At 42.4% G+C, this 14,473-nt stretch overlaps 1 protein-coding gene across 1 annotated transcript in view; it reads right to left on the bottom strand.

The window, feature by feature from the left end:
• The window catches only part of LOC111973280 (meiosis-specific protein MEI4-like), a 50,466-nt gene that overhangs the window by 23,517 nt on the left and 12,476 nt on the right, over positions 1 to 14,473 (bottom strand). Inside the window, exon 4 of the mRNA XM_024000596.1 lies at positions 5,917 to 6,048. Within this exon, the coding sequence (XP_023856364.1) occupies positions 5,917 to 6,048 (132 nt within the window). The remainder of the gene's footprint in view (positions 1 to 5,916; positions 6,049 to 14,473) is intronic.

Here is a 14,473-nt window from a genome sequence, read left to right as displayed (position 1 = left end):
CTAACTTTAAGCATCAGCTGTCAGAGCAGCTTACCGATCACTGTACCTGTACACAGCCAATCTGTTAATAGCACTTCCAACTACTTCATCCCCATATTGTTATTTTTGTTTTCGCTCTTTTGCACCCCAGTATCTCTACTTGCACATCATCATCTGCACATCTATCACTCCAGTGTTAATGCTGAATTGTAATTATTTCGCCTCTATGGCCTATTTATTGCCTTACCTCCCTAATATTCTACATTTGCACACACTGTACATAGATTTTTCTATTGTGTTATTGTGTCAGAAGGTGAGTCTAGCTGGTGCATGAAGTTAGGCGCAGGAGAGCAAAATGAGTGAGCAACGTACTTTACTAAAAAATAAAGGCACAAGGTAACAAATACACTTGAACAAATACAAACGGTAAATATTACGCACGGTTGAAAACAGCACCCGTCGAAAAACCAGCCATCATGAACCGAAATGAACATAGAAACAATCACGCACAAAAACATGGGGGAAACAGAGGGTTAAATACATGAACATGTAATTGGGGAATGAAAACCAGGTGTGTAGAAAAAAAAAAAAGACAAAATCAATGACAAAATCAATGGAAAATGAAAGGTGGATCAGCGATGACTAGAAGGCCCGGTGACGTCGACCGCCGAACGCCGCCCGAACAAGGAGAGGGACCGACTTCGGCGGAAGTTGTGACATATTGACTGTACGTTTGTTTATGTGTAACTCTGTGTTATTGTTTTTGGTCGCACTGCTTTGCTTTATCTTGGCCAGGTCGCAGTTGTAAATGAGAACTTGTTCTCAACTGGCCTACCTGGTTAAATAAAGGTGAAATATATATTTTTTTACAAAAGCCCAGCCTACAGCTCTCAATGCACTGGCCTCTTCTCCACAATTGCATTCATGTATTATTGTATAGAGAGCATATTCCAAGACTCTAAATCAACAAAAAGAAGCCTGTTATGTCTCAATTTTCAAGCAAATGTTCAACAGCACAGGCAAGCTTGTAGAGCAAATGAAGCCTGTTGTAATAATGTACCAAATCAAATCAAATTTTATTTGTCACATACACATGGTTAGCAGATGTTAATGCGAGTGTAGCGAAATGCTTGTGCTTCTAGTTCTGACAATGCAGTAATAACCAACGAGTAATCTTACCTAACAATTCCACAACAACTACCTTATACACACAAGTGTAAAGGGATAACGAATATGTACATAAAGATTTATGAATAAGTGATGGTACAGAACGGCATAGGCAAGATGCAGTAGATGGTATCGAGTACAGTATATACATATGAGATGAGTAATGTAGGGTATGTAAACATAAAAGTGCCATAGTTTAAAGTGGATAGTGATACATGTATTACATAAAGATGGCAAGATGCAGTAGATGATATAGAGTACAGTATATACAGTGGGGAGAACAAGTATTTGATACACTGCCGATTTTGCAGGTTTTCCTACTTACAAAGCATGTAGAGGTCTGTAATTTGTTTCATAGGTACACTTCAACTGTGAGAGACGGAATCTAAAACAAAAATCCAGAAAATCACATTGTATGATTTTTAAGTAATTAATTTGCATTTTATTGCATGACATAAGTATTTGATCACCTACCAACCAGTAAAAATTCCGGCTCTCACAGACTTGTTAGTTTTTCTTTAAGAAGCCCTCCTGTTCTCCATTCATTACCTGTATTAACTGCACCTGTTTGAACTCGTTACCTGTATAAAAGACACCTGTCCACACTCAATCAAACAGACTCCAACCTCTCCACAATGGCCAAGACCAGAGAGCTGTGTAAGGACATCAGGGATAAAATTGTAGACCTGCACAAGGCTGGGATGGGCTACAGGACAATAGGCAAGCAGCTTGGTGAGAAGGTAACAACTGTTGGCGCAATTATTAGAAAATGGAAGAAGTTCAAGATGACGGTCAATCACCCTCGGTCTGGGGCTCCATGCAAGATCTCACCTTGTGGGACATCAATGATCATGAGGAAGGTGAGGGATCAGCCCAGATACACGGCAGGACCTGGTCAAGTGACCTGAAGAGAGCTGGGCCACAGTCTCAAAGAAGTAAACACTACGCTCCGTCATGGATTAAAATCCTGCAGCGCACGCAAGGTCCCCTGCTCAAGCCAGCGTATGTCCAGGCCCGTCTGAAGTTTGCCAAATGACCTCCTGGAGATCCGAGGAGGAATGGGAGAAGGTCATGTGTCTGATGAGACAAAATAGAGCTTTTTGGTCTAAACTCACTCGCCGTGTTGGGAGGAGAAGAAGGATGAGTACAACCCTAAGAACACCATCCAACCGTGAAGCATGGAGGTGGAAACATCATTCTTTGGGGATGCTTTTCTGCAATTGGGACAGGTGACTGCACCGTATTGGGGGAGGATGGAGGGGCCATGTATCGCGAGATCTTGGCTAACAACCTCCTTCCCTCAGTAAGAGCATTGAAGATGGGTCGTGGCTGGGTCTTCCAGCATGACAGACCCGAACAGAAAAACAGCCAGGGCAACTAAGGAGTGGCGCCGTAAGAAGCATCTCAAGGTCCTGGAGTGGCTTAGCCAGTCTCCAGACCTGCACAATAGAAAATCTTTGGAGGAAGCTGAAAGTCCGTATTGCCCCAGCGACAGCCACGAAACCTGAAGGATCTGGAGAAGGTCTGTATGGAGGAGTGGGCCAAAATCCCTGCTGCAGTGTGCAAACCTGGTCAAGAACTACAGGAAACGTATGATTCTTTGTAATTGCAAACAAAGGTTTCTGTACCAAATATTACGTTCTGCTTTTCTGATGTATCAAATACTTATGACATGCAAAGTGGCTAGTGATACATTTTTGAACAAATTCCCATCAATTTCCATTATTAAAGTGAGCTGGAGTTGAGTCAGTATGTTGGCAGCAGCCACTCAATGTTGTGGTGGCTGTTTAACAGTCTGATAGCCTTGGAGATAGAAGCTGTTTTTCAGTCTCTCGGTCCCTGCTTTGATGCACCTGTACTGACCTCGCCTTCTGGATGATAGCGGGGTGAACAGGCAGTGGCTCGGGTGGTTGTTGTCCTTGATGCTCTTTCATGGCCTTCCTGTGACATCAGGGTGGTGTAGGTGTCCTGGAGGGCAGGTAGTTTGCCCCCAGTGATGCGTTGTGCAGACCTCACTACCCTCTGGAGAGCCTTCCGGTTGTGGGCGGAGCAGTTGCCGTACCAGGCGGTGATACAGCCCGACAGGATGCTCTCGATTGTGCATCTGTAGAAGTTTGTGAGTGCTTTTGGTGACAAGCCGAATTTCTTCAGCCTCCTGAGGTTGAAGAGGCGCAGCTTCACAACGCTTTCTGTGTGGGTGGACCAATTCATGATGTGTACGCCGAGGAATTTAAAAAACGTACTACCCTCTCCACTACTGTCCCGTCGATGTGGATAGGGGGGTGCTCCCTCTGCTGTTTCCTGAAGTCCACAATCATCTCCTTTGTTTTGTTGATGTTGAGTGTGAGGTTATTTTTCTGACACCACACTCCGAGGGCCCTCACCTCCTCCCTGTAGGCCGTCTCGTCGTTGTTGGTAATCAAGCCTACCACTGTAGTGTCGTCTGCAAACTTGATGATTGAGTTGGAGGCGTGCATGGCCACGCAGTCGTGYGTGAACAGGGAGTACAGGAGAGGGCTCAGAAGGCACCCTTGTGGGGCCCCAGTGTTGAGGATCAGCGGGGTGGAGATGTTGTTACCTACCCTCACCACCTGGGGGCGGCCCGTCAGGAAGTCCAGTACCCAGTTGCACAGGGCGTGGTCGAAACCCAGGGTCTCGAGCTTGATGACGAGTTTGGAGGGTACTATGGTGTTAAATGCTGAGCTGTAGTCGATGAACAGCATTCTCACATYGGTATTCCTCTTGTCCAGATGGGTTAGGGCAGTGTGCCTTTCAACCGCATCATTGGGCATGCATTCCAAATGGCACCCTATTCCCTATATAGTGCACTACTTTTAACCAGAGCCCTATTGGCCCTAGTCAAAAGTGGTGTCTTATAAAAGGGAAAAGGGTGCCATTTGGGACACAGACAGGGACTTCCATTCTCTGAGGGGTGAGGTACTATGCCTAGTAGAGCCCGACTGATGTGTTTTTGGGGTCCGATACCGATTCCAATATTTTGTAGGGTACAAAACTTACCGATACATCTGCCGATATACTGTTTTACGTGTAATTCTTCCATACAAGTTCTCATAAATTGCCATCCAAAAGACCAATTGTCCAAGAAATATGCTTCAAATGTTGATTTCTTACATTGTGACAATAATGATATATTGCCATCCAAGTGTTCGGATAAGCATGAGATTCCCCTTTTCATCCTATTTATTGAATTTAGGATATCGGTGGAATTATCGGCCGATACCGATGTTTGTAAAAGGCCAATATCAGCCGATATCGGTGAACCAATATATCGGTCGGGCTGTACTAATTAGCTAAGTCTTCAAACGGTAGAGGTCTTTACAAGCAATTTATCCGACACTTTTTCTACATTGACAGCAGAGGGGTCAAGTGCAAGAGCATAATGGCTTTGAAGTGGCACAAGTGTCAAGTGTCAAGACCTCAATGTTAGAGGGGTAGAAGGCAAGTCAACAGTCCCAAAAATTAAGTGAGCAATTACAGGTCATCTGAATACATTATAACCAAATGACAGTGGTCTACAGTAGCAGCCACATTGTACTTAAATAACTCAACATCAATGGTCTCAGCAAAGAAAAGGTCCTATAGTATTTAATAAACCAATGTCTAGGACTTTGCTTCCAGACAAAATGATGTGACAGAAATTCTCTTTTCTCATTCACTTGGTACAGCAGCAATGTGTTCCGCTTTTTGCTCAGGGCTGCTTCAATAAGGGCTTTTCTCAATAGGATGAAGGAAAAACACACAAACTGTCTCTCTACAGTGGGAGTTGAGCGCCACGAGAAGGGAGAATAATCTGCTTTCAATTCCCTATTCACACATTTCTATTTTTCATGAGCGCTGGCGGCTGGGCTGTGTGTATACACTGGCTTTCAGAGGAGACGTGCCAGTCAAACAGCATCACCCACCACACCTTGTAGGCTACCTGAGACCAATGTTGTGACATGTAGGCTTGTGCGATATGCCCTGCGTGAGAAAGTTACAGACACTCAAATATTATACCACCAAGACATGCTAACCTCTCACTATTACAATAAGAGTGGAGGTTAGCATTTTGGGGGGGGGGGGGGGGGGGTGATAGTTGTGCGTCTAACTTTCTCACTCATCATTATTCACGATTCATTCAGGATCCGTAATCATGGTGGCATCCACATTAATGAAGTGTTTAGAAACATATTCTATTCTTATTTACAATAAAAGTGACTCCAAGATGACACAATACATTATATACCATTAATTTCTATTGGGCACAAAATAATCTGAAACACAACCAAAACAAACAAGCAAATGCTTCCAACAAATGTGTAGTCAAGCTTAATGTAGTCATTGCGTGCAATGAATATGGGACGAAATACTTAACGTTTTACTACTTGAAGTACATTTGTGCCAATGCTTTTGGTCCCCTAAAATGGCGGGACTTTGTCTAAAAAGTAATGTAATCCTTAAAGGTTCACCCGATATGGATGAAAATACCCTAAAATTAATGCTGACAGTCTGCACTTTAACCTCATAGTCATTGTATCATTTCATATCCAAAGTGCTGGAGTACAGTGGCAAAACAACAAAATACATGTCACTGTCCCAATACTGGCTCACTACATATGCATAATAAACAGTACTATAAACAGCATTAAATTCAATGATTTGACTCATCCTATATAAACCTGTAACATCCTCCCTTCCCCCACGCCAGGTCTGTGTGGAGAGCACTGGCCATCAAGAGGTGTGTGTGTGTGTGCGTGTCCTGGTCCTTACCTGGCAGGTGATCCAGAGGTGTTCTGACAGCCGGTTGATCTCAGACAGCACATGACGGATGAGCAGGGACCTAAGCAAGTTGCTCCCTCCCAGCAGGATCAAACACTCCGTCAGCCTCTCCTGAACCTGGAACTGATGCAGACCAGAGGGAAACACATCAAAACACGGCACGGTAATACCACCAACCCCCAAATTCTTTCACTTAACTAGGGCTGTCCCTGACCCCCAAAAAATCTTGGTCAACCGAAAGTCTTGTTCCTTCGACCAATCAATTGGTGTATTTTTGCATATATCAACACACCCTATGTGTTTTAATAAAATCAACTATATATATTGAGCTTGTCTGATGCTTTAAGCCGGTAATAGACTATACTAGGAGTCGGTAACCTTTCCCATGCGGAATGCCAATACATCTTATTATTTATACCGATCTGCGTGCCAGTTATGGTTTTCATATGCACATTTTCATGGAACATTTTCATTTAATTTAAAACATCGTTTTCATATCTCCAAATCATTGTCATGTGGTTAATTAGAATTCTATCCTAATCTAAATGAAAATGATACAAACCTAAAAAGTAACTTCTATTGCCATTGTCAACTATGTAAAAATAGCCTACATAAAGGCAACAAATAAAAACATTGCAACCTGCAGGTAGAAAATATCCTGATAAAGAAAAAATATTCTAAAAATCACATTTGCTATACATGGTCTGTCTGCAACGAACTTGAAACATTGTATCAGTTATTAACTTGGGTTCAGCCAGAAGCTTGAACTAGCGAACTTGCTATATAAAATATTCTGGGCCCTCAGTTTCCCATGCCAGTGAGTTCGAGACAGACACAGCTGTAGGCTATTTGCGCAAGGGATAAGAAGCAGTGCTTGACTTGGGCAGGAGCTCACCGGAGCTGAGCACTGGCACCTCAAATGTTCTACTCCTGTTCCCCTTATAGAATATTATCTCAAAAGTATTGTGGAGCTTCTGCACCTAAATATAAACAGTACCAGCACCCAAAATGATTACTGGAACCTACTTCAGTCCAAGTCAAGCTCTGATAAGAAGTTATCAGGTAGGCCTATTTTATGACATTTCCACTGGATCAGAGCATTACTTTTTATCCCTTTCACGCTGAGTGGTTATCGAAAGGGAGAGAGCTGGAAAGATTTTTTAAAATAGCCTACATTGAGGAAGTATTTTCATTGTCAATGGATGTAAAAACAGACTTTGTTTGCTTGCTGTTTGAGGTGAAGAAAACATTACTTTGAGAAGCTCCACAGCTCATTAGTGGTGGTGCGTTAAGCCAATCAGAAATACTTTCAGATCCCTAAATGGGCACATTTATATGCCTACATTTGCGTGCAGGCCAGGTAGCCTCTAGGCCTATATACTTCTACGCGTAATCAGGTGCGCGTCCTTACTCAACATTGTCTTTTGTTTGGAGCGCTTCTGTCAAATAAATAAACCAAAACTTGTTTCTCACAAGAGTAGCATAGATTGTGCGCTATGCAAACAATGTGTCTACTCCGACAATGAGAACCTTAAGACTGGAATAATAATATATTGAATACATTAACAGAAATGACCATAACCAAACAAACATTGTAGATTAGAAATTATAGGAATTAACGGTAAATGTACGACTGGTGATATATGTAATGGGGGAATTGATAGACACTAACAACCAAATGCGAATAATTCACACAATGAAYTTAAGAAACAATGAATGTGCATAAATTGGCGGGAGAGAGCGCATTCCTGGAGAGCATTGTGCATCTGGGCGCTGCATGGTCAATCTAATGTCTGCATCGGCCATGCCGAATTTACGGTGATACAGAATCAGCAGAAATCAGGGCATTCATACTTCTTGAGCGTCGCAGAACAGGTCAGAGCTGTGAAGAAAGTGAGTTTGTGTTTATACAGGATGTACCGCCCCCACCTCCAGTCAACCAATCATGTCAATGCGGTGCTATACAGAGCCCTACGCATTGTTACAACATTTGGGAGGCGAATGGCGATGCGGTACGGAGGTTCTGCATTTGCCTCACACCCTCCACCACATTTTCATATCAAGCATAAATTGTCTTTTAGTCTAGGCCTCCGCAATGGAATAGTTCACAGAGATGGGCGCATATACAGTGGGGAGAACAAGTATTTGATACACTGCCGATTTTGCAGGTTTTCCTACTTACAAAGCATGTAAAGGTCTGTAATTTGTATCATAGGTACACTTCAACTGTGAGAGACGGAATCTAAAACGAAAATCACATTGTATGATTTTAAAGTAATTAATTAGCATTTTATTGCATGACATAAGTATTTGATAACCTACCAACCAGTAAGAATTCCGCTCTCACAGACCTGTTAGTTTTCTTAACTTCTTATGGCTGCAGGGCAGTATTGAGTAGCTTGGATGAAAGTGCCCAGAGTAAACGGCCTGCTCCTCAGTCCCAGTTACTAATATATGCCTATTATATTAGCATTGGATAGAAAACACTCTGAAGTTTCTAAAATCTAGAAAATCACATTGTATGATTTTTAATAATTAATTTGCATTTATTGCATGACATAAGTATTTGATACATCAGAAAAGCAGAACTTAATATTTGGTACAGAAACCTTTGTTTGCAATTACAGAGATCATACGTTTCCTGTAGTTCTTGACCAGTTTGCACACTGCAGCAAGGATTTTGGCCCACTCCTCATACAGACCTTCTCCAGATCCTTCAGGTTTCGGGTCTGTCGCTGGGCAATATGGACTTTCAGCTTCCTCCAAATATTTTCTATTGGGTTCAGGTCTGGAGACTGGCTAGGCCACTCCAGGACCTTGAGATGCTTCTTACGGAGCCACTCCTTAGTTGCCCTGGCTGTGTGTTTCGGGTCGTTGTCATGCTGGAAGACCCAGCCACGACCCATCTTCAATGCTCTTACTGAGGGAAGGAGGTTGTTGGCCAAGATCTCGCGATACATGCCCCATCCATACTCCCCTCAATACGGTGCAGTCGTCCTGTCCCCTTTGCAGAAAAGCATCCCCAAAGAATGATGTTTCCACCTCCATGCTTCACGGTTGGGATGGTTTCTTGGGTTGTACTCATCCTTCTTCTTCCTCAAACACGGCGAGTGGATTTAGACCAAAAAGCTCTATTTTGTCTCATCAGACCACATGACCTTCTCCCATTCTCCTCTGGATCATCCAGATGGTCATTGGCAAACTTCAGACGGGCCTGGACATGCGCTGGCTTGAGCAGGGGACCTTGCGTGCGCTGCAGGATTTTAATCCATGACGGCGTAGTGTGTTACTAATGGTTTTCTTTGAGACTGTATCCCAGCTCTCTTCAGGTCATTGACCAGGTCCTGCCGTGTAGTTCTGGGCTGATCCCCACCTTCCTCATGATCATTGATGCCCCACAAGGTGAGATCTTGCAGGAGCCCCAGACCGAGGGTGATTGACCGTCATCTTGAACTTCTTCCATTTTCTAATAATTGCGCCAACAGTTGTTACCTTCTCACCAAGCTGCTTGCCTATTTTCCTGTAGCCATCCCAGCCTGTGCAGGTCTACAATTTTACCCTGATGTCCTTACACAGCTCTCTGGTCTTGGCCATTGTGGAGAGTTGAGTATGTTTGATTGAGTGTGTGGACAGGTGTCTTTTATACAGGTAACAAGTTCAAACAGGGGCAGTTATACAGGTAATGAGTGGAGAACAGGAGGCTTCTTAAAGAAAAACTAACAGGTTGTGAGAGCCGGAATCTTACTGGTTGGTAGTGATCAAATACTTATGTCATGCAATAAAATGCTAATTAATTACTTTAAAATCATACAATGTGATTTTCGTTTTAGATTCCGTCTCTCACAGTTGAAGTTACCTATGATAAAAATGACAGACCTCTACATGCTTGTAAGTAGGAAAACCTGCAAAATCGGCAGTGTAATAAATGCTGTTCTCCCCACTGTATATAATATATATATATATATATATATATATATATATAATATATACACACACACAGTTTTATTTTATGTACAATTGAAGTTGGAAGTTTACATACACCTTAGCCAAATACATTTAAACTCAGTTTTCACAATTCCCATATTTAATCCTAGTAAAAATTACCTGTCTTATGTCAGTTAGATCACCACTTTATTTTAGAATGTGAAACGTCAGAATAATAGTTGAGAGAATGATTTATTTGAGCTTTTATTTCTTTCATCACATTCCCAGTGAGTCAGAAGTTTACATACACTCAATTAGTATTTTGTTGCATTGCCTTTAAATTGATTAACTTGGTCAAACATTTCGGGTAGCCTTCCACAAGCTTCCCACAATAAGTTGGTGAATTTGGCCCATTCCTCCTGACAGAGCTGGTGTAACTGAGTCAGGTTTGTAGGTCTCCTTGCTCGCACACGCTTTTTCAGTTCTGCCCACAAATGTTCTATAGGATTGAGGTCAGGGCTTTGATGGCCACTCCAATATCTGGACTTTGTTGTCCTTAAGCCATTTAGCCACAACTTTGGTACTATGCTTGGGTCATTGTCCATTTGGAAGACCCATTTGCGACCAAGCTTTAACTTCCTGGCTGATGTCTTGAGATGTTGCTTCAATATATCCACATAATTGTTCTACCTCATGATGCCATCTATTTTGTATATGTGCACCAGTCCCTCCTGCAGCAAAGCACCCACACAACATGGTGCTGCAACCCCTTGTGCTTCACGGTTGGGATGTGTCTTCGGCTTGCAAGCCTCCCCCTTTTTCCTCCAAACATAACGAGTCATTATGCCAAACAGTTCTATTGTTGTTTCATCAGACCAGAGGACATTTCTCCAAAAAGTACGATCTTTGTCCCATGTGCAGTTGCAAACTGTAGTCTGGCTTTTCTATGGCGTTTTGGAGCAGTGGCTTGTCCTTGCTGAAGGCCTTTCAAGTTATGTCGATATAGGACTCGTTTGACTGTGGATATAGATACTTTTGTACCTGTTTCCTCCAGCATCTTCACAAGGTCCTTTGCTGTTGTTCTGGGATTGATTTGCACTTTTCGCACCAAGGTACGTTCATCTCTAGGAGACAGAACGCGTCGTCTTCTGAGCAGTGTGACGGCTGCATGGTCCCATGGTGTTTATACTTGCGTACGATTGTTTGTACACGGTTTAACGTCAGGCATTTAGAAATTGCTCCCAAGGATGAACCAGACTTGTGGAGGTCTACAATTTTTCTTGGCTGATTTCTTTTGATTTTCCCATGATGTCAAGCAAAGAGGCACTGAGTTTGAAGGTAGGCCTTGAAATACATCCACAGGTACACCTCCAATTGACTCAAATTATGTCAATTAGCCTATCAGAAGCTTCTAAAGCCATGACATCATTTTCTGGAATTTCCAAGCAGGTTTAAAGCACAGTCAACTTAATGTATGTAAACTTCTGACCCACTGGAATTGTGATACAGTGAATTATAAGTGAAATAATCTGTCTGTAAACAATTGTTGGATAAATTACTTGTGTCATGCACAAAGTAGATGTCCTAACCGACTTGCCAAAACTATAGTTTGCTTACAAGAAATTTGTGGAGTAGTTGAAAAATAAATTTTAATGACTCCAACATAAGTGTATGTAAACTTCCGACTTCAACTGTATGTATGTATATATATTCTACATTGTAGAATAATAGTGAAGACATCAACTATGAAATAACACACGCAATCATGTAATAACCAAAAGTGTTAAACAAATCAAAATATATTTTAGATTCTTCAAAGTAGCCACCTTTGCCTTGATGACAGCTTTGCACACTCTTGGCATTCTCTCAACCAGCTTCATGAGGAATGATTTTCCAACAGCCTTGAAGGAGTTCCCACATATGTTGAGCACTTGTTGGCTGCTTTTCCTTCACTCTGCAGTCCAACTCATTCCAAACCATTGGGTTGAGGTCAGGTGATTGTGGAGGCCAGGTCATCTGATGCAGCACTCCATCACTCTACTTCTTGGTCAAATAGCCCTTACACAGCCTGGAGGTGTGTTGGGTCATTGTCCTGTTGAAAAACAAATGATAGTCCCACTAAGCCCAAACCAGATGGGATGGCGTATTGCTGCAGAAAAAAATCTCAAATTTGGACTCAGACCAAAGGACAGATTTCCACCGGTCTAATGTCCATTGCTTGTGTTTCTTGGCCCAAGCAAGTCTCTTCTTATTGGTGTCCTTTAGTAGTGGTTTTATTGCAGCAATTCGACCATGAAGGCGTGATTCGCGCAGTCTCCTCAACCATTGATGTTGATGTGTCTGTTACTTGAACTCTGTGAAGCATTTATTTGCACTGCAATTTCTGAGGCTGGTAACTCTAATGAACGTATCTTCTGCAGCAGAGGTATCTCTGGGTCTTCCTTTCCTGTGGCGGTCCTCATGAGAGCCAGTTTCATCATAGCGCTTGATGGTTTTTGCGACTGCACTTGAAGAAACTTTCAAAGTTCTTGACATTTTCCAGATTGTCTTAAAGTAATGATGGACTGTCGTTTCTCTTTGCTTATTTGAGCTTTTTTTTGCCATAATATGGACTTGGTCTTTTACCAAATAGGGCTATCTTCTGTATACCATCACTACCTTGTCACAACACAACTGATTGGCTCAAACACATTACGAAGGAAAGATATTCCACAAATTAACTTTTAACAAGGCACACCTGTTAATTGAAATGCATTCCAGGTGACTACCCCATGAAGCTGGTTGAGAGAATGCCAAGAGTGTGCAAAGCTGTCATCAAGGCAAAGGGTGGCTAACTTAGAATCTCAAATTTAAAATATATTTTGATTTGTTTAACAGTTTTTTGATTACTACATGATTCCATAGTTTTGATGTCTTCCCTATTATTCTACAATGTATAAATAGCACAAATAAAGAAAAACCCTTGAATGAGTAGGTGTCCAAACTTTTGACTGGTACTGTATATACATGCTGTAACGGTTTTCTTCCATAGTTGAAGGAGAGGACCAAAGTGCAGCGCGGCTAGTGTTCAACATGTTTAATAAAAGAACAAGTGAAACACTACAAACATACAAAATAACAAAATGTGCAAAAACCGAGACAGACCTATCTGGTGCAGACAACCACAGAGACAGGAAACAAACACCCACAAAATCCCAACACCAAACAAGCCTCCTATATATGATTCTCAATCAGGGACAACGATTACCATCTGCCTCTGATTGAGAACCATATTAGGCTGGACATAGAAACAGACAAACTAGACACACAACATAGAATTCCCACCCAGCTCACGTCCTGACCAACACTAAACAAGCAAAACACATAATAACTCTGGTCAGGACGTTACACATGCCACTGCTCGAATTTAAAAAAAAAAAAAAATCTTGGTCGACCAACAGCCTATCGACCAAACAATCGACCAGTCAACTAATTGGGGTCAACCCTACACTCGACATTGGGCTTTATAGACCTATAGTGATGGGAGGCAAAAGGAGACGTTAACACAGGATACAGTAACCTGATCCATAATAAACATCTAAACTAATGGGGGCCAGAGGGTCACAGGACACACTAACATGCATACCACCACCCCCCATACTGTAACACTAACACTCAACCTGACCACTGTGCTGAACCACACAGGGTTATAGACACCTGTCCTGAAATGATGATGGCCAGAGAGACACACGTTAACACAGGACACAGCAACAACGTCACGCATACTCTTTCACTCACCCTGACCACTGTGCTGAATGATGGGGTTATAAAGACCTTAACGCCTGTGGGTTGGGTGGATATACTTGTGTCAGTCGGATACATGTAACAGTTTGAGTCAGAGTACAGTTAGACAGGAGGGCGGGTTATGGATAGGGGTGGGGTTATGGATGGGGTTTTGGTTATGGATTAGATGTTTTGAAAGACATGGTGTAGCATAAGGCTAGCTCAGAGAATAAACAAGATTGCAGGGTTCACCACAGCCAGTTGCATCATCACTGCTAGCTAGCTCTATATTAGTACGTAAGATCAAGGCGGGAGGCTGTGGGAATGATGGCAGGAAGATGAGGAATGGGCTAAATTAGACAAGACAACAAAGCACTGAAATTGTCAAATGGACCCGTTTGTTCGGCCTCTCATTTGTTTGTACATTTGTCTTTTATGTCCGATCAATGCTGGCCTTCAACTGTCGGATAATATGAGAAGATGCCTAAATGTAACATCATCTGCCCAGACTAAGGATGGGGAAAATATGGCACTGGCCCTGGATGCACAGAAGGCCTTTGATTGGGTATCATTGCCTTATCTGTTTAAAATGCTGCATGAATTTGTATTTGGTCCCAACTTCATTAGATTGGTCCAAATCCGTTATTCAACCCCCCACGCTAGAGTCAGAGTAAATGGACATTTATCTGCACCTTTTATCATTAAAAAAAGAGCCCCGTCTGGCTCAGTTGGTAGAGCATGGCGCTTGCAATGCCAGGGTTGTGGGTTTGATTCCCACGGGGGATCAGTACGTTTTTTAAATTTAATTATGTATGCACTCTAAAAGGGGGGATACCTAGTCAGTTGTACAACTGAATGCTGC

Source organism: Salvelinus sp. IW2-2015, linkage group LG14 (genome assembly GCF_002910315.2).
Source record: "Salvelinus sp. IW2-2015 linkage group LG14, ASM291031v2, whole genome shotgun sequence".
NCBI lineage: Eukaryota > Metazoa > Chordata > Actinopteri > Salmoniformes > Salmonidae > Salvelinus > Salvelinus sp. IW2-2015.
Note: the sequence above shows the minus strand (reverse complement) of the source record. Positions and strands in the feature narration are given on the sequence as shown.